This window comes from Ctenopharyngodon idella, chromosome 23, assembly GCF_019924925.1.
Source record: "Ctenopharyngodon idella isolate HZGC_01 chromosome 23, HZGC01, whole genome shotgun sequence".
Classification (NCBI taxonomy): domain Eukaryota; kingdom Metazoa; phylum Chordata; class Actinopteri; order Cypriniformes; family Xenocyprididae; genus Ctenopharyngodon; species Ctenopharyngodon idella.
This window is the reverse complement of record NC_067242.1, coordinates 19,835,366-19,856,313: the sequence shown is the minus strand read 5'-3', so window position 1 is coordinate 19,856,313 and position 20,948 is coordinate 19,835,366. Positions and strand designations below refer to the sequence as shown.

At 38.1% G+C, this 20,948-nt stretch overlaps 1 protein-coding gene across 6 annotated transcripts in view; it reads left to right on the top strand.

The window, feature by feature from the left end:
* Positions 1-20,739, top strand: part of ncoa2 (nuclear receptor coactivator 2) — a 119,846-nt gene extending 99,107 nt beyond the window's left edge. For 4 of the 6 annotated variants that reach the window (XM_051882775.1, XM_051882774.1, XM_051882776.1 and 1 more), the window contains 10 exons: positions 2,916-3,116; positions 4,444-4,683; positions 4,868-4,997; positions 5,188-5,350; positions 6,208-6,501; positions 8,050-8,127; positions 8,212-8,680; positions 11,828-12,005; positions 13,483-13,675; positions 17,456-20,739. In XM_051882775.1, the coding sequence (XP_051738735.1) occupies positions 2,916-3,116; positions 4,444-4,683; positions 4,868-4,997; positions 5,188-5,350; positions 6,208-6,501; positions 8,050-8,127; positions 8,212-8,680; positions 11,828-12,005; positions 13,483-13,675; positions 17,456-17,470 (1,961 nt within the window). In that variant the 3' untranslated portion in view covers positions 17,471-20,739. The remainder of the gene's footprint in view (positions 1-2,915; positions 3,117-4,443; positions 4,684-4,867; positions 4,998-5,187; positions 5,351-6,207; positions 6,502-8,049; positions 8,128-8,211; positions 8,681-11,827; positions 12,006-13,482; positions 13,676-17,455) is intronic. The other 2 variants (XM_051882777.1, XM_051882778.1) reach the window with 2 other exon arrangements.
* The last annotated feature ends 209 nt before the right edge of the window (positions 20,740-20,948 follow it).

Here is a 20,948-nt window from a genome sequence, read left to right as displayed (position 1 = left end):
AATCAGCTCAGAAACCAAAAATGCTTGATATCCTTTGACTGGATGGAATCAGAGTCTGAATCTAAAAATCGGAGTCCGTGTCCATCGTGCATTTTCTGTGAAATGTCATCTCAAATCTGCAGACCGGCTCTGACTTCGGCAAGCAGCATGGACTTGTCCAGACTGTAAATCAGGGCAAAAGGAGTGTAGTGCATTCCAACCTTAAAGTGCCCCAATTATGCTATATTAAAGGTTCCTCATTTTGTTTTGGCGGTCTCCTACGATAGGCTTGCATGCTTTCAAGGTCAAAAAACACTTTTGCAGCATCACCTCTTTTCTCACAGTGTCTGAAATGGTTAGATAAACAATTCAGTTTCTGTAAAGTATAAGTTTTAAGTTTGGTATCACTTTATTTTAAGGTGACGTAGTTACATGTTACTACATACTTGCTATAGTAATGACAGTAAATTATGCATAGTTACAAGTAACTAATCCTAAACCAAACACTAACCCTAACCGTAACTCTATAGTAAGAACATGCAGTTAATTAATATTAATATTACTTATTTGAGTAAGTACAATGTAACTATGTAATGTTAAAATAAAGTGTAACCTTAAGTTTTAAGTAACATGTGAAGGCCAGGTTTGGTAAACCATACTTGGAATTTGTCCTCTGCATCTAACCCATCCAAGTTAGTGCACACATTAGGAGTAGTGAGTAGTGAACACACACACACACACACTGCAAACTGTGGACACACACAGCCTGAGCAGTGGGCAGCCATTTTTGCTGTGGCGCCCAGGGAGCAGTTGGGGGTTATGTGCCTAACTTTTGGGTTACCGGTCTGACCCTCTAACCATTAAGCCACGACTGCCCCCAAAGGTTAGGTTTATCAGAAGTGGGATCCCTCCTTTATGCAAGCTTACTCTGCTCTGATTGGTCAGATGGCCCAGTCTGTTGTGAAACAAAATGGCCATTGCCATATCTGAATTTCAGCTCCGGAAGCTTCCTAAGCACTTCCATAGCCTACACCAGGGGTCGGCAACCTTTTTGTCATGAAGTGCCATTTTTAAGTTTCCGAGTTAATCACTGCACACACCCCAACCCCCACCAAAAAAAAATGTATAAATACACAAACATATTTTAAATAATCATAATGGCTAACATAGAAATATTATAACCTTGAATATTTCTTTGCAGACTCCCAAACAGCTATATTACACACTATATGAAAGGTAATATCTGAAAAAGCAGAATAGGGGCACTTTAAAGAAAAGAGAACAACTTCTTTCCAAGCTTGCTTGTTTGTATACAAATAGTCATATAATTGCCTTATCGCTCATATTTATGCACAAACACCCTCTTGAACTCTCATGTAAGAAGATTAGACCAATGTAACACACTTGTGTATGTTGTTATGTAATCAGCTACCTTTAGAATAACTGTACGTCACCTTTAACCAGCTCTGACATCATAATCCTATCCAGACTTCACCTTGATAGTAAGTGTGAATGTGCGTTTGTGTGTTTACAAGGAGTTTCGTTGACTAGCCTTGGATTTATTTGCACTTGTTTACAAGGTGACAGCAGGAGGAAAATTCCTCCTGCTGTCCACGAACAGCGTCCTAATGTATTTGCCAAAATATATTTCCACAGAGTCATAAATGTATGAAATACATGAACGTGACTGTGACAATGAAGTGAACCCAGAGCTACAAACGTCATAATTTTTGCAAAACACCCTGAAACTATTCAAGTGTGCCCAGAGGCTGACTGAAACTGTTAAGCGAGTAGAACACGAGTTTCTCTTGACGCTTTTATTTGTCATTCACATGATTTCAGGTGCACGTATATTCTCTCTCACGCACTCAGTCAACTGAAACTTGCCAGAAACAGAAATGACCACAGTTTGTGTGTGTCGAGTCATTTACATAAGTTAATACTGAAGTTTTTTTTTCTCTATTCTGTCACCTGACGGAGTTTGGGTTTTTTGCCACTGTCACCTCTGGCTTGCTTAGTTGGGGACACTTAATATTCAACAATATTATTGCTCTGCCTGCATTGACACCATTGCGTGAGAACTGAACTGAGCTGAAATTGATGTCACTGTTTTCTCCAGAGCTGCTGTATAGATAAATGAAGTTAGTTAATAATAACTTGTTTAAAATGGAAATGAATCAACACTGAACACTGAACTTAAATCTGTATTGTGAAAAGCGCTATATACATAAAGGTTACTTAACTTTACTTGGTCAACTACTTTTGGTAAAATAAGTGAAAATTTGTTGTTTACACATAAACCATACTATGATACAATGAACTTCGTACGTTTTACAAAATCATTCATTCATTTTCAACAGTAATTTTTATAGACTACCGTTTAAAGGTTTGGGGTTTGTAAGATTTATTTTTTTTAAATGGTGAGGATGCATTAAATTGATAAAAAGTACAGTAAATCCATTAATAATATTACAAAAGGTTTTTGTTTCAAATAAATGTTCTTCAAATGGAACTTTCTATACGTAAAATAATCCTGAAAAAATTGTATCATGGTTTCCACAAAAATATTAAGCAGCAAAACTGTTTTCAACATTGATAATAATAAAAAATGTTTCTTGAGCAGCAAATCAACATATTAGAATGATTTCTGAAGGATCATGTGACACTGAAGACTGGAGTAATGATGCTGAAAATTCAGCTTTGACCACAGAAATAAATTACATTTTCAAATATTAAACAATTTTACTGTTTTACTGTATTTTGGATCAAATAAATGCAGCCTTGGTGAACATAGAGACTTTAAAAACATAACGTATCAACCCCAAATTGAATTGAACGGTAGTGTAATTTATCTAGAAACTCTCTAAGACCAGACTTGAACTAAATAGGGTGATTTTCATGACCTCTTACTGGATGTTTGCTGTGTGTGTTCATAGATTTCGGTGCACCGCGGCCAGGTCATCCCGGCAGAGCTCCTCCGGTCAGAAGCGTGTCTTTAGAAATGAACATGCCTGCTAAAGGTGCTCAGGGTCAGTACCCTCTGATGAGGAACAACAGCCCCTACTCACTCATGCAGCAACAAGGCATGATGGGAAACCACAGTGTCATGCCTAATCAGCCCAACATGGTCAATGCAGGTGAGTTTAAAATGCAAAAATGTAATACTTTTTGTCCAGCACTGAAATGACTTTAAATGTGCACTAACAAAAAATAAAGGCAAGAAGCTTGTCTGTACACATGCTGCAGAACACAAGGCTTCCCCCACACTTAACACCTACAATGAGAGGAAAGTTCCAATGCTGCCTAGACCATGTGCAAACCAAAGTTTCAGTGTGATCACTGATGCACAGTCAAGCATGACGTTGTTGGCCAAGAGGAATACAAAAGTGTAAAACGGCACAAAAGTGTTGAGTCAGATCAAAAGAAAGCCCCTCCGTTTTGTTTGTGTGGTGGGTTGCATTCTCGTGCATGTGTATGTGCGCATAAGGTGAGAGACTATGAGCGGCTAGATATGAGTGACTCATAACCTTCGGAAAGAATTGCAAGGTTTCTTGTCTGATCATATCTTAATGTTTTTTTTCAAGTGGTTGCTTTTTATAGTTCAGTTTTTACAGTTTCACAGTTTTGTGAATTAAATGATAACATATTGGTAACACTTTAGTTTAGGGTCCAGTTCTCACTATCAACTAGTTAGCATGCATAGTACTAGGATATTAGCTGTTTATTAGTACTTTTAAAGCACATATTAATGCCTTATTTTGCATGACCATATTCTACATTCCTTAATCCTACCCAATACCTAAACTTAACAACTAACTTGCTATTAATAAGCTGTATGAAGGAGTTTATTGAGGTAAAAATTATAGTTAATAGTTACTTAATAGTGAGAATTGGACCCTAATCTAAAGTGTGACCCATATTTTATATGTACCATTATTTTTTCTATATATCTCATTTATTTTGTCAATTGACCCTTCGTTTAGGTTTGGTTACTGTCGCTAACTTAGACAGGCTTTAGAAAAAATATAAACATGTTTGTTTGGGAATGAAGACTGACACAATCCAAAGTAACTTCTTTAGATTTATTGAAAGATTAACCCCAAAAAAAATTCAACCCACGGCAACAATTTAAAAATAGCCCAATTCCACGGGAAAAGGTCTCTAATGCTCACCAAAGCTGCATTAACTTGACCAAAAATACAGTAAAAACAGTCATATTATGAAATATTATTACAATTTAAAATAACTGTTGTCTATTTTAATATATATTTTGAGTAATCCTTTGTAACATGTCTATACTATAACTTTTGATCAATTTTATGCATCCTTGCTGAATAAAAGTTCATTTTTTCCAAAACAAAATCATACTGACCCCAGACTTTTGAATGGTTGTGTAAATTTTCACTGAATATTCTGTTTTTAATCAAAAATGTCACTTTTTTTTTTTTTTTTTTTTTTTTAAAGGAGTCATGGGTAATAACGGTGCCCGTGTAGGAATGCAACAGGACGGTTGGGGCGCACAGGGTCCTGGTCCCGTCGGTAGCGCTACCTCACCCGCCACAGCTGCACCCGCCGGCCAGCACACCCTCCCGCAGGGGGCGCTCCACGCTCGCATGGTGCCTAACTCTGGCACAGGCATGCCCATGAGGCCCAACAGCCAGCCTGGACCCAGACAGATGCTTCAGCCGCAGATGATGACCAATGGTAAATGTGCACAGAGCAGATATTTCTGGAACAGGAAAGACTTTCTTCTCGGTTTGCTTTTATTCCAGACCCTAACCAGCTTTATTTAGTGACTTATTTACTTATTCAGACCTATATGCGAAAAAAAAAATGCTTTTTTTCTGCATTTTTTAACATGTTTTACCATCTGCTGTTTCTTCCTCAGCCCAGTCAAACATGGACATGGGCATGGCTGGCCACCAGTTTCCCCAGCAACAGGCACCGCCCAATCAGACGGCTCCATGGCCAGACAGTGTGATGCCTATAGAGCCGGTGGCATTTGGGAACCAGAACAGGTAAACAGCATTTATTATTGTCACTATTGTTAGACCCTCCACTTTATTGGAGGCGTGTGCTGTCTGCACATGTTGATTTTTGTCCTTCCATAACAAAATTTCTAGACAAATGCACTCAGATGTAATCCATTATGGGATGACCCATCATTCATGTCTCAGTTACTTAATCAGAGTCTCTCGTGTCTGTCAGCTCCATATACCCCGGTTCTCAGGAGGATGTGTTGTGCCCTCCTCCCTCTGAGGGTCCGGCCGATGAGGGCGCTCTCCTCAGCCAGCTCTACACTGTCCTCAAAGATTTCGATGGTCTAGAGGAGATAGACCGTGCACTTGGTATCCCGGCATTAGTGGGACAGGTACATAGTGCTTTTTTTCCTTTTACAACCCAGTCCCTTTTTTCTTTCACTATATTGACTATATCTTTCACTATACCTACTGATGCACAGAAATGAAGTTTACATTAAGCCGAAAAGCAAACATAAAGTTTATTTAATAATCAATTAATCAAATTTACATGAGCTCATTACTGACCATATTTCTTTTACTTTCATAATAATTATCTGCTTTGTTACTATGCACAAAAGAAAAATGTTTTTAATTATTTTATAAAAAATAGAACTATTATCTTCACTTCTTTTACTTTTATTTATTTTCGATAACCAAAAATTAATCAAATTTATTAACCAAAATAATCAACACTATATAAACATTTAAATTGCACATAGGGCAGTGTTTATATCAACTTTTATCAACAATTTGTTGAAATGTAAACAGTAGCTCTAATAAAAACGTTTTCATGACAGATTTATTCAAAAATACATTAAATAATGAAGTAAAAATATAATGAATATGTAATATAGTATGTTTATTTAGCAATAAGCTCTTCTCTAGAGTTATTTTTTCCTGTTAACTAACCAGCTATGGACATTGAATGGCTTTCCTGAGGTAAATCTAATGTTACGTGACATTGTTAACCATCTGCTTTATTGATGTCTTTCCACAGTTGAAACACTGATGAGCAATTTCATGACACATGATTCTTTTTTGTGTTGCTGATATTTCTGTGCATCACTATAAAATCCCAGACCGGAACTGTCTGATTTATGTGTAACAACTATTATTATTGCACATACATGAGAATGTAAAAACACAGTAAATAACATGTATTATTGCTTGTTAAAGTTTAACTGTGTATCCTCACGCTTGTGTTCAGGCCCAGCCGGTGGAGCAGGATCAGTTCCCTGGTCAGGACCCCGGTATGATGATGGATCAGAAGCCGCCCATGTACGGCCAGCAGCAGTACGCTGCATCTCAGGCCCACATGCAGGGTGGGTACGCACCCATGCAGGACCCCAGCTTCCACGGCATGACGGGACAGATGGGGCAGAGGCCGGGATACCCCATGCTCCGTGTGCCGGCCAGACCAGGACTCAGGCCCACCGGGGTCGTCCCCAACCAACCCAATACACTCAGACTGCAGCTTCAACACAGGCTACAAGCACAGCAGGTATAGTTTATACTCTCAAACAGTTTTGGTGATTATTAACCTCCATTGTATGGACATAAAAAAAACACTGAGGCATTTCTCAAAATAGCTTCTTGTATTTTTAGGTGAACTATGCCTTTAACAAAATCCTTTAGAGTGGACGCAATGGAAAGCTTTCCCTTTTTTTTTTTTTTTTTTTTAGTTAATTGGTGACATTTAGCTTTGTTAATCCAAATACTTAATGCATCTTTGTCGATCCTTATACACACACACACACATTAAAGCTAAAACCATTATTCAATGTAAATCAGACAGACTGGTGAAATAGTACCGTCTGTGGTTAGCTGCCCCCTGCTGGATATTTCAGGAATTGTTCCTTGACCTCATTTGGGTTTATTTAGGGGTCATCACTCATAACTGTTTGGTGTCTGATAATTTGAAGCTACAAGCAGTGATTATATATAATGTGATAATTATTATTTAGAAATATATCTTGTTTTTATTTTTAAAAAATATTTATTTTTTCTTGTTATATATTTAGCTTTTTTATAGTATGGTAATAGTTAATTTGTAATATACTATATTACACAACAATGGCATTCCAAGACTGATGATATTTTGTTTTACAGCCCTAGAATGTTTTGCTGTTTGCATCACTCCGTTTGTCGGCTACATATAATTCCAATTTTATGGGTTATAATGAAACTTTTGTTGGCAGAGCAAAAATAAAATATCTTGTCATATTGTGTTTGAAATGCCTTTTAATTGATATTAAATTCTTGTTTGTCAAGCTGATGTGTATCAGTATCATACAAACAAGCGTGCTGTTGTATAGAACAGAGCAGTTGCTTAAATGTAGTATAAGGCCCTGTTTCCCCACCTGGTATTAAAATGCGTTTCGTTCGATCGGATCACAAGTGGACGACACTAAATACAGGTGTAAATGGGGTGTAAAACATTTTGAGCTTGTCCACTTTGGACCACTTCCAGAGGTAGTCGAAAACGCATTCAACTGGATTGCTTTTGTAGTGGAAACGCTCATGTGGTCGAATGTGTTCAAACAGTCACTAAAGACTGCCTAATTTCCGCCTACTGATTTAACATAAACATTATGGGAAGCGTGCTAGCCAGACAGGATTTAAACTTTGTCGGCTGAAGATGGAAAAATGTACCAAGCACAATGTTCTCCCACCATTCCTGATTTCTAACACATACTCACAGCGTTCGGCGTGGTCTTGCGGCTATCAGAGCAGAAACGAAAGTTGATGTTCTCTGTATGTTTTTCCGTTGTCTGGGCGCATTCATATGTAAATTGTGTGAGCTTATTTTGTCCATTACATTGAAAGATCTGAAAAAAAGCATACATTTACCCACCCATTGACTAGAAGTGGTTGGACAGATGTGGTTGGAAGTGGACAAAAGAGACAGATTAAAAACACATCTTAAAACTAGGTGGAAACAGGGCCTAAGAGAATATATTGCTCAAGTATTGAATAGTAATTACATATGAGTGAAGCTTCTTTTGAAATAATTCTAAAATGTGCCATCTTACGTTTGTGTCTCTCCCAGAATCGTCAGCCTATGATGAATCAGATGACTGGAGTGTCAAATATGAACCTACCTCTAAGACCCAACGTTCCAAATCAGGTACGCTGAATCATTTACTGCATTCTATCTCGTGCGCCAATGTCGATATTGCCTAAATAACACAGAACTCACTCTGTCTCTCAGGGGACAATCAACGCTCAGATGCTGGCCCAGCGGCAGAGAGAGATGCTGAGTAATCACTTGCGTCAGCGTCAGCTGGACCAACAGCGGCAGCAGCAACAGCAGCAACAACAACAGCAGCAGCAGCAGCGCAGCTTGGTCATGAGAGCCCAGGGCCTCAACCTGCCGCCCAACATGGCCGCAGCAGGCATGCCCGGAACCATGAGCAACCCGCGGATCCCCCAGGCCAACCCCCAGCAGTTCCCCTATCCGCCCAACTACGGTACAGGACTGGCCTCGCCGCCTCCCTCCACCAGCCCTTTCTCCCCCGGTTCTCCCAACCTCCCCGCCCCCCAGCTCCTCTCCCACAGCGCCATGCATGGCTCTCAGATGAGTCTAGCTAACCAGGGGATGCTGGGCAGTCTGAGCGGACAGTTTGGGGCTGTTATGAGCCCTCAAATGCAGCACAGTGCCTTTCAGTTCCCCAGCTCAGGTACTGCCTGCCCTTTCTCTCTGTCTGTGTGTAATGCGCTTCCACACACACGCACAAACACCTGCGACCGGCAGCGCTACAGGCTTAACTTGTGTGATCGGTGAAAAATCAATGACGACCAGGGCAAATCAACATGGTTTAATTAGAAACGCAATAGTTCAGATACAGGTCAGCTGTGTAAAAGTACTAATCCAGCAACTATAGTGACATCCGGTCTAGTTCACCCAAAATTGAAAATTATCCCATAATTTACTCACCCTCAAGCCATCCTAGGTGTACATGACTTTCTTCTGTCAGCCAAACACAATCGGAGTTATATTAAAAAATATTCTGGCTCTTCCAAGCTTTATAATGGAAGTGAATAGTAACCAAGATTTTGAAGCCCAAAAAAGCGCATCCATCCATCATAAAAGTAATCCACACAGCTCCAGGGGGTTAATAAAGGCCTTCTGAAGCGAAGCGATGCGTTTTTGTAAGAAAAATTTCCATAATTATAACTTAATAAACTGTAATCACTAGCTTCCGTTAACGGCCTTCTGCGCATTCATGAGAGAGTCGAGTTCCAGCGTATGACGCTGAATGTAGGAGTAGAGTAAGCTTAGGTGAGAATAGACGCCTCTCGCGGTTCAGCAACAAACAAACTCAAGCTTCTCTGATATTTCTCTTTAAAAATTCTCATTTTAGACTTCTAATTTGTGACCGGTGTTTTGTTTTGCTCTATCCTCTGCACTTTCGCGTTTGTCAAATACGTCATACGTCAGGTTAAGAGGTCCCTTTAGGACCGGAACTAGAACCGCATATGGTCGTTACCAGAAGCCAGTTGTTATTAGTTCATAAAGTTATAAATATGGATATTTTTCTTATAAAAAATGCATCGCTTCACTTCAGCAGGCCTTTATTAACCTCCTAGAGCCGTATGGATTACTTTTATGATGGACTGATGCGCTTTTTTTGGATTTAAAAAAAAAATGGTATGATTCACTCCCAATATAAAGCTTGGAAGAGCCAGAATATTTTTTAATATAACTTTAACTGTGTTTGGCTGAAAGAAGAAAGTCATATACACCTAGGATGGATTGAGGGTGAGTAAATTATGGGATAATTTTTTTTTTTGGGGTGAACTAGCCCTTTAAAAATCATATTCTAAAAGACTTGAATGATTAATTTATGCAGAAATTATCATTTTGACATCATTTTCTCACCCTCATGTTGCTCCAAACACTTTGGAACACGAAAGGTGACTTTTTGAATATCCCAACCAGATTTTTTGAATGAAAATTGGACTCCAAAATGACAAAAAAAGCATCATAAATGTATCACAAAGTGGACCGTGTATTTTATTCAGTAGGAAGGATATTCGTAAAAATCCACCTTTTGTTTTCCATGGAAAGAAGAAAGCCGAGTTGTTATTGTTAACTAAAACTATTAAAATTGTTTTCGGTCATTGAAATATAGCTGAAATAAAATAAAATATAAATATTAGATGTAAAACTTAAATGAGAATTAGAAAATGTTGCCTTTGCAACTAACTGAAATGAGATAAAGTTCTAAAATTACTAATACTGAAATAAAAATGTATTAAAGCTAAATAGAAATATTTAAAAAATCATAAAAGCATGTAACAAAATTACTAAAATGTAAACTAATATTAAAATGAAAACTAAAAATGTAAACATTAAATACTATAATAGTATCATTCATGACATGAGGGTAAGTAAATAATGACAGTATTTAGATTTAGATTTTAAATTATTAATTTAAAGAGATTTTTAGTTTTAGAATTATATTACGTACTGTATTATGAGATTAGATGCCGTCATAAAACTAAAGACCAAAATTCACTTGTGTTTAGTAATGTTCATATATATAAACTGAGCTTTAGGAACTGTTTCAGTGAACATTTGGCCTTTTAAATATCTGTTTGTAGTTGTTTCAGTCAAGTACTGTGAGGCAATAGGTTATTTAGCACTTTATGCTTGTTAAGTAGTATTAATTAAATAATTTTATTTATGTAGTGCCCTTGAAACATCATAATGGTTACAGCAGAAGTTGGCACTAGAGGGCAGGAGAGTCACTTGAATGTTTCCACCACATGAAATGAAGTACATGTAATCAGAATATATTACAGGAATATTTCAGGCCATTTAAAACTTAATATCTATGGGCAGCATGCTGTCCATTACCACAGAAAAATATTATGATTTGTCGCTCAGTTTGTAAAAACAAATAGTGTGATAATTTGCATATTTTAAACTCAATAACCCTTTTAGGCTTCCATTGGAATTACATTTTATGAACTGCATTTTGCATTCTTTTTTACAAACTGAAGAATGAGTTGAAAATATTCTGTGGTAATCAGCAGAATTCAACTGATCCAGACATTAAGACGGAATATTTAGAGGCTTAACCCAGAATATCCAGCTTTGCACTTTGCCACAGTAGATCTTTCGGTAACACATGAGCTCAGTATATCATTTACGCAAAGCTTGTGTTGTGTCAAACTGTTGATAATTGTGGCCGTGTCTATGCCTGTGCTGTGTCATATGTGTCAGTGTTTGTCCTGCATAGACTAATTGGCTGATGGTGATCAGTGGAGGCGGAGCAGTTGATTTTTAAACCAATTATGCGGTGACCCAGACCCTACCCCCCAATCCCGCCCATTACCCACCCACTCCTCTTTTCTCAGGCTGTCTTAGCCACTAACACTAACCTGCATGTGTAACTCTACCTTACTGCCTGCTTAACACCTCTAAACCCCTCTAGTTAAACACAGGATTCCAGTCCCCCCTGATTCCTCACTTTTGATTATGGAGATGGGCTGTAATACTTCTCAATATGATTTCTGCTTTGACATTTCTAAAAATGATGATCAGCTAATTAGTTTGGTAAACACATGATTTGAATTGGTTTGCATTTAAGACTAGTGTGTGTCTGTGAGTATGTTTGTGAATATTTTGAATCGATGTTCCTGTTACAGATTATAGTTTCTAGGTGCTGAATGTGGATGTTGTCAGAGTGCGATAGAGAGTGAATATTATGTGAAAAAAGTGCTGTAGAGTAATAATTATGTAATTTGTGTTTGATTTCTTTGATGTATGTTTATTTCAAGCCGAGGTTTGTCTCCTCACATCTGTTTGTGTGTGTCAGGTATGAGTCAGCAGTCGGATGGCGGGTTTGGTGGTGCCGCCACCCCTCAGAGCCCCCTCATGTCTCCCAGGTTGGGCCACGCCCAGAGTCCCATGATGCAACAGGCCCAGGGCAACACTTCTTTCCAGTCCTCCCCTGACATGAATGGCTGGACACAGGGCAACATAAATGCCAACAGGTGCAGCTTTATTACATGACATTCACTCGCTCTCACACAAAATAAGCACCAGGTCTCAGTTTAACCCTTTTGCTACATTCTTAAAAAAAATGCTGGGCTGATTTTTATATAAACTACCAATCAAAAGTAAAAAAAAAAAAAAAAATTTACAACATTTTTTTTTAAGTAAAAAATTTCTGAAGGATCATGTGACACTGAAGACTGGAGTAATGATGCTGAAAATTCAGCTTTGCCATAATAGGAATAAATGATATTTTAAAATATATTCAAATAGAAAACAGTTCATTTAAATTGTAATAATATTTCACAATATTACTGTTTTTAACTGTATTTGTATCAAATAAATGTAGCTTTGGTGAGCAATGAAATTTGTTTACATTTACATTTTAACTTTTTAGCCTCGCTTCCACCAAAATTACCTGGAACAATTTGTCCCAGGTACTTTTTTCCCAGGAACTTTTTTTTTCTACCAGACCTGTTGCTGTCTGTTTTCATAGCGGTCTAAAGTACCATGAAGATTAAGTCTGGTAACATAGGACTAGAGTTGTCAAAAGTACCGACTTCAGTACCAATCGGTACTGAAATTTTAAAAATGTGACTCTTTGAGCACTGTTGAGTGGATTCGTAAACACCTCTGATTGGCCATTGTGTTGATGCGCTCATCGGATATGTCTGTGATTGACTACAATGATCAACGCACGGCAGCGTTTGAAAACACACGGAAGTGTTTGAATTTGAAAGCGGGAGCGTTTGAAAGCAGACATCTATCAGCGGACTGGTCCCCAAAAGACGCCTGCTTTCAAAAGCTCCCGTGTGTATTTCTGTAAGCGCTCAGTGAAGAGCATCATTGATGACTATTTACAAGGTTTTTACAGCGTTGATCATTGAAGCCAGTTACAGACATATCCGATAAGCGCATCAACACAATGGCCAATCAAACATGTTTACGAATCCGCTTAGCAGCGCTCAAAGCATCACATTTTAAAATTTCAGTACCGAGTAGGTACCGAAGTTGGTACTTTTGACAACTCTACATAGGACTGCACGTGACTTTCCAGTTCCCGCTGGATTTCATCCTCCGCATATGAAGCGTGAACCTTGTCGTCGGTCCATCGGTCGTATTTTTCAACTCCACTGATGATTCGAATAGCAAACAACTCTTACTGCACTCACCGCAACAGACTTTTAAAAATGGTGGTTGAAATAAAATGCTGCGTGGAGTCAACCAATCAGCATGTTCAGCGCCCAAGTCCCACCCTCGAAAGTTCCTGAACGTTGAAAAAGTACTACCTCATGAGCAGGGACTTCTTGAGGGGAGAATTTTTACCCGGAACTTTATTTAGACCCTGGTCGAAACACACTGAGTACCTCCCTAGTTCCTGGGGAAAGTTCCTGCGGTAGAAATGGGGCTTTTGTCTTAGGAAGACAATAAGGTAACATTTTACCGCCTTAAACCTTTATGTGCTTCCTTCCACAGTATGTTCACTCAGCAGTCGCCACCTCAGTTTGGCCAGCAGGCCAATAACAACATGTACAACGGTAACGGCATGAACCTCAACGTGCCCATGGCCACCAACTCAAGCAACATGGGCCAAATGGGCAACCAGATGAGCATGAGCTCTATGAACTCTGGACCTGGGGGCAGCATGGCCAACATGGGCCCTGAACAGGTTAGACACATACAGTCATGATGTGACACCTTCGTCTATGAAACATGTGAATGCTTATTGCCTATTTGGAACCCATTCAAGCTCCAGTGTTCCCAACAATCAACTAAGCTCAAGCTACTTTTAAACCCCATCTTTTGAGTGAAACTACTTTGCAGTGCTTGTCAAACTCTCAAAGTTTTCATCGCTAATGAAGCACATTTAAACTCCTCAATGTTCCAGCCAGGAGTTTAGTAAAAGCGTTACACTGTAGATTTATTGGATGCATTTATTTACTCAAACCATTAGACATAGAATGTCTAATGGTCAAACTTTAAGTGTCTGAGGTCACCAAATAGCGTAGTTGACTCTGCAACTAGCTCGTTAATAATTTACTCTAATTATCCTGGGTAATTTTGCAGAAGAGAGAGGGATGATGCAGAACTAGACGTAATAGGACAGTGATGTGATTAGTCGCTGGCAATTAGTGCCCGTTTGAGGTGGATAAAGAGATCATATATGCAGACATGACAGACTTTGAGTGCTAAATATCAGACATGATGTCTATAAGTCAGCTAGGGATTGACCACACATTCCTGCACTCCCTGAACTCCATCTAACCAAATTTTAGTGTCAGATTATAACATTAGCAACACTGTCAACATTACTGTGGTTTAATCATGTAAATAAAAGCTAAATAAATCATGTAAATAAAAGCTAAATCAAGGTTTTCAATGTACTTTTTTTTTTTACTGTGTATACATATGTTTTATATATACAATATATATACAATATTGTTCAAAAGTTTGGGATCAGTAAGATTTTTTTTTTTTTTAAATAAATTAATACTTTTATTCAGCAAGGATGCATTAAATTGAGCAAAAGTCACGACATTTATAACGTTAAAAAGGATTTATATTTCAAAGAAAGGCTGTTCTTTTGAACCTTCTATTCATCAAACAATCCTGAAAAAATCATTTAAATCGAAAAAAAAAAAGTTAAAATACAAAATAGTGATTTTAAATTGTAATAATACTTCACAATATAACTTTTTACTTTATTTTTTTATCAAATAAATGCAGCCTTGGTGAACATCTTTCTTTCTTTTTTCATTAAAGAAGACATTAAAAAAAATTTTTACTGACCCCATACATTTGAATCCTTCAATATGTTTTCCTTTAAATAGTTCTTTAATATGTTTTCTTAAGTGATGCACTCTCTTGCCAGTTATGTAGTAAAAAAAATGTATGCTTTACACAGTCCGCTGCAGCTTTTAAGCTTCATTAAATAGTATGAATATTTAACCAAGTTGCATCGGTTTGATCGTGTGCACTCGGTGTTGTTATAAGTCCACAGGCCGTTGAAATCTCAGTCCGCTGATTTATTACCAAGATGTGTGTATAGTCAGTAGTCTTTTAATAATTTAGCATTTTGCCATTAGTGGAGGTTTAATGAATTATTGCTCTCGGTTTCTTAGCTGTAATTATCTCTTCATGGCAACACAAAGTTTGGCATTACAACACATTTTAATGAGGGGTACATGAAACTGGGTTACAAGAGCTTTTAAAAAGTACTTTACCTGACATGATTTATTACAGTGTATTTTTTGCGAAATAACACCCCCCCTCATAAAAGCATATTCTCATATTTTGTGTATATATTTTTAAAAACGTATTATTTTAAAAATGACTCTTTAATATGATTCTGGTGAACTGAATGCGCTTCCCACCAAGTAACAGGTTTTGTGGCCTGTGCTTCGCAATCCACTGGATTGTAACTGCTGTTTGTAGACAGTCAGTTTTGTCTTATTTATAAAATTCATATTTTTCTCAGACTAAACGTAATGAGTAAAATATGAAAAACCACTTTGACAGTGAAGTGCATTTACATGCACATCTTTAAGCCAAGTAGGCTATGTTTAACTCTTTCCCCGCAAGCATTTTTTTTTTTTTTTTTTTTTTAAAGTTACCGGCCACTGCCAGCATTTTTTTTTTTTTTTTTTTTGGCATTTTTGCCTTTATTATGATAGGACCATTAACAGACAGGAAGCAAAGTGGGAGAAAAGGGGGGATGGGATCAGGAAAGGTCCGTGAGCTGGGAATCGAACTCGGGTCGCCCAAAACGCAACGGCGCTGCCCACGAGGCTATCTGCGCCGACTACCGCTGCCAGCATTTTTGATCATTTTCACAAATCTTTCATGGCCCCCAGAATATTCTGTTGTTTAAATATCTTATCATGCAATATATCAAAAGAAAGAACAGAGCCTCTGCTTTTAAACAAAAAAACAACATTTTGAACAAAAAGCTGAGAAAATCAAAGACTACAACGTGCATAAGCAATCGCTTGTTTTTGCTTCTTTTTTTCCTGAGTTTTGATCTGGAGATTCTGTACTCTTTCACAAGATGCATAATAGCACCCCCTACCATATAACAGTGAGAACATGGATTGCCGGAAAATTACGTCAATGATAAGCTGGTAGTGCATATGTTGTCATGTAAATGCGTTAACATGTTTTCTTTTACCGGTGTAAGGTCATAAACGGCTTAAGCATAAACCGATCGATACAGCTAAATTTTTTGCCCCTTACGCCTATTTCACCTAGTTTCACCTGCATTAAAGGAATAGTTCACCCAAAAATAAAAATTCTGTCATCATTTACTCTGCATTTACCCTCAAGTTGTTTCAAACATGTATGAATTTCTTTCTTCTGCTTAATACAGAAGATATTTTGAAGAATATGGGTAACCAAACAGTTGATGTTCCCCATAGACTATAGTATGGAGAAAACAAATACTGTGGAAGTCAATGGGGCCCATCAACTGTTTGAAAGTAAAGAAAGGTTTGGAACAACTTAAAAGTGAGTTTAACCTGCGTTCTGTCTTCTTATTGAAGTGCGCATGTGTGTTATGTAACAGGACAGCTTCCTTATTGCGATTTAAGCACATCCAGACAAACTCCGACTCTTTCTTCACCCAATAAATTGTAAAAATGTGTTCTCATCTCTGCAGCCGAAGTAGAAGTGGTACAGTCAAAATACTGATTTTTTTAAATAAAGTCTTATAAATGCAGTTTACTTGTGTTGCCGGGTTATTGGTTTGCATGTAAACTGGGGCAACGGGTTAATTCAATAAGCTGATTTTAGGACATTATCAGCGCATATCAGTGTGTATGTTAATGTGCTCAGTGACAACAACCACATTTAAGAACAGATATGCAGTGAACACCATATGACCCATAACTTAAAGCATACACAACAACACCACTAAATAACCCAGCAAACAATAAAACAGTAGTTCACATGATTAATTCATACCAATGATGTGTGCCGTAGGAACCGTAGTTCTGACTCGCAGACATCACTATAGAGTGCTGCAGGGATGACATATCTGTAGGCCAAAACCCGGAAACGTGTTAGCGTTTTAGCACTTCCAGTTCCATCGTCCTGAAGTCAATGGGTTTTTTGAATGGTTAGTTCATTTACAGCGTAAGCTTTTTATTTCTGCCGGTTGTATTTAGGCTTTAAAAATCATGTGTTAATTTGTGAAAATTATCTTGATGGGCAAAATGTATAAGTATCCGAAACTTTTGTTGATCACAGAGCTTATCGTTCAAAAAAATCCTATTGGGTTTTTTGTTGAGGGAACCAGGGTGATGCTAACAGCACTCTATTACCTATTAAGGCAAATGAAACTAAACATACATGATTTCTGTGAAAAATGTAAGTTCCTTTTTTGTTTTTCATTTTATGAATGCTCACTGTGAAGTCTAAGACCCAGTTTTTTCTCTCTCTCTCTTTTCCACAGCAGAAGTATTGTTGACACGGGGCAGATGACATCACAATGCAGTAAATCGAGTTTAATGAAGATGTTTCATGAGTGATTTTCAGCTGCAGCGTGATCAAGGAGAGTTTGGAGTGATGCTGTGCTATTTAAGCTGCTATCGGGGCCGTACGGGTCTTTAGAGAGCCTGTCTACTGCCCCCTACTGGACATCTCTAGAGGATGCATCAGGGGTACTGGAGCTCGGAGGGGACGGACACTCTCCCTCACTCTCTCAAACACACACACACTGACACTTTGATCTTCTGGACCTAGAGCCCCCCCTCCCACCCCCTCAGTCGAGCACGGCCTTCTGTCTCGTACTTACACCGTAAAGCCCTTTCCGTCAGTCTGCTCCGTTGCATTCACCGTAGTGTGACTTAGGTCTCCCCTGAAAAGACTCAGTGGCATCGGAATCCTTGTCTCCCATGAATGTATTCCTCCCTCTCTTTTTCTCTGTCTTTCTTCTCGTTTCTTCCTCTGGACTTCAGGCTCTTCTTAAGAAGACCTTCTTTTGCCCAACCATCTTTCTCTCTAACTCCTTTCCAATCTGACGTTCCAAAACAGGCAAGAATACTGCATTTGAAATGCACGCTCAAATTTCAGCCACTTTGCCTTTTTGTTTTCTTTATTGTTTTGTTTCAGAGTGCAAATAAAGATAGAATGATGTTGAAATGGCATCTACATAGATTATGAGAATCCAGATGATGGTTTGTAAAATTAGCTTCATTTAGTCAAGAGGTTTATTGTGTATTAAATTAAGTTTTATTCTAATGTATAGTTTCTTTTTTAATAACAGTGTAGATTTCTTTACAAACCATCAGTTAGAAAGAGGAAAATCACTCAGAGTGCATAAAAGAAATGCCTCAGCAGAAGAAAAAGTTCAACATACCTATGGATTTTATTTTCCTCGGTCCAGTAGTTTCAGAGAGAAGGTGATTTTGTTGTGGTTAGTCAAATGAAATGCTGGTAGATTGTAAATACCAATTCTGGGGGTGGGGGGAATCTGTTTCGTATTATATTTAATTTTTCCCCCAATATATTTCCCCTTCCTCCCCTCAAAGTCCAGTCTTAACCGTTTCTGGAACGAGGGCGGAGTTTCTCGCGACACGCGTGTTCGTTTGGCGGGAAGATGAGGATGTGCTGATTCCTGTGGTACTAAGGAGAGGGAGCTGGGGTGCGGTGGCTCTTCTTTCCTGGGTGGGGGTCTGGGAGGGTGCTGTGTGTACAGTGTACAGATACTCGCTTGCTTTTAAGCCTTTAGCCGGGAGCCCCACCGGAGGAACCCAACACAGCCATAAACTCAACACTGAAGCGTGCTTTCTTTGTTGTGTGGAGTGACGTGCTTCATGCCAGATGCTATAGGTACAAGCAGAATCCGGTGTGTGTAAGAAAAGACAACAAGCAATAACTATTACTTGAGGTTTTCTTTTGTTTTCTTTTGTAATTTTTGTACAGGACTTTTCAGGAGACACATTTTTGCTCCCCGATTAAAACTCAGTATTAAAGACAGATTTTTTTTATTGTGGTTTCTATTTTGAGAAAAAAACAAAAACAAGATGTCCAAATCTACTTGTTCCTCAGTGAAAGCAGGTTTTAGTTCTGGTGTAGCCAAAAAATGAATGAATATATAAAGCAGCATTGATGTTTTACGTGGCTATTCCTACATTCACACATTGTTCGCCGTCTCGAAAACATCCGGATCAACGGTTCAGATTTGGATCAACGGTCACTACAAACACGTAAACTATTAATGTTCGCAATACAGTCCTTGTTTTCTAGCCTATTTGAGGACGAAGCCAAATTTCCTTGCCTTTGAATTGATAGACTTACACATACCACTTTCATTTTGTTTTCGTCTCATGTCTGCACACAGCTTGTATCGGGGTTAGATTGTCAGCCTTTAGCTTTCGCTGAAAATATCGCCATGTCATCTGTGTTTAAGCTGGTGTGTTTAAAAAAAAAAAAAAGAAGTAACGTTACTAGGCCTACATGTTTTTAAGTATATACTGTATGTACCAGCAGCAACTGAAGTTTGCGACGACCAGCTCTGTCATTATTCGCTGAAGGTGCCGTGGTTGTGTACGAATATACCTGGTGTTTTGGTATAGCTTTAGCTTTTCCTTTTGAACACTGTAAATACAAGTTTGATTTCACATTGTTTGGGGTGAAGCGTCACTCTGCCCACCATTCAAAACGTTCTGTATCCTTTGAGAAACACCTGCATTCTCGTGTGGGATATTTAATAATCGATTTCAATAAACCCGCTAGCATTTGTCGACTAAAACGAGTACTTATTTATTCCAAGGTTTTTTTTTATCACAATTTCGATGAATGTTGGATGCCTTGAACAAGGACTGACATCCATACGCATCTATAGCTACTATCATATTGGAGAAAAGCCAGTTTTGAGGTCGCACATGTACCACTACCCTCTGCAAAGTCCAAAGATTGTCAAGATTTTGAAATAAATATAAGCCATGATGTGAAGGTGGTGCAGAGTTTTCTAGACTTTTTATCAGTGCTAGTGCAAAAGAGCCATTTGTCCTAAAATAAAGAAGTAAATCAATGGAGTTGTAACGGCTATTGAATTTCCTAAAAATGATTTCTTTACCTTACCTTTTGATTTTTCTTTTCTGAGACTTTAAATGTGTTTTGTATAGTCTGCCAATTTCTTAGAGCTAAATGCAACAACCTTGAAATGCTATAACTTAGCATATTGCCTTAGATCTGTTTTACTGTCTTGTATATTACAAAAGTTGTCTGTATTATATTTGTATAGCGAATCATTGACAGGATCGACCCAGTTCATCACTGCTCATCAATGGATACGTACAGAACTCTCTCTGTTTCTCCCTCACTCTCCTCCAGTCTCGATATTGCTCATTTTCCATGTTTTGTTTGTGATCAGTTGTGGGTTTTATTATTTTGTACAGTCCTGATTTTACCCTCTCAGTTATGTGTGAGAATGAAGATGATGCAATGGGAAATCGAAGCAATATGTAATTTATAAGGACTTTTTGGAGAAAGCTTACAGTGTTGCGCTCCTGAGATGTATTTTTTTCCCCAGTTGTGGTCACATAAACATCTCTGTTCATCCGCATCGATGTGTGTAATCTTAGTGTGAGCCTTTTATGCAAAGTTAGATATACCGAGAGAAATTTAAATACAGTTATGCAAGTTGTCGACTAATATGGCTTTGCTGATGCTATTTGATGTTGAATCAAATTGAATTGTAAATAAAGAATTCTGTTATTGCAACATTTATAATCATCTCATGGCTTATGATTTCCGTTTTACAGAGAAAATGATGCACAGATCTTTCTAAAATGGCGCGCTGGCCAAACACTGTTTTTGCCGATGAGTAAATGAATGAAGCGTAAAAGCTGTTAATGTCACAAAACGTGTTCATTCCAAGTATTAATATTCCAAATATTTTCCATTAAAAAATAAGCATTATAAACCCTGAAGACAAAAAA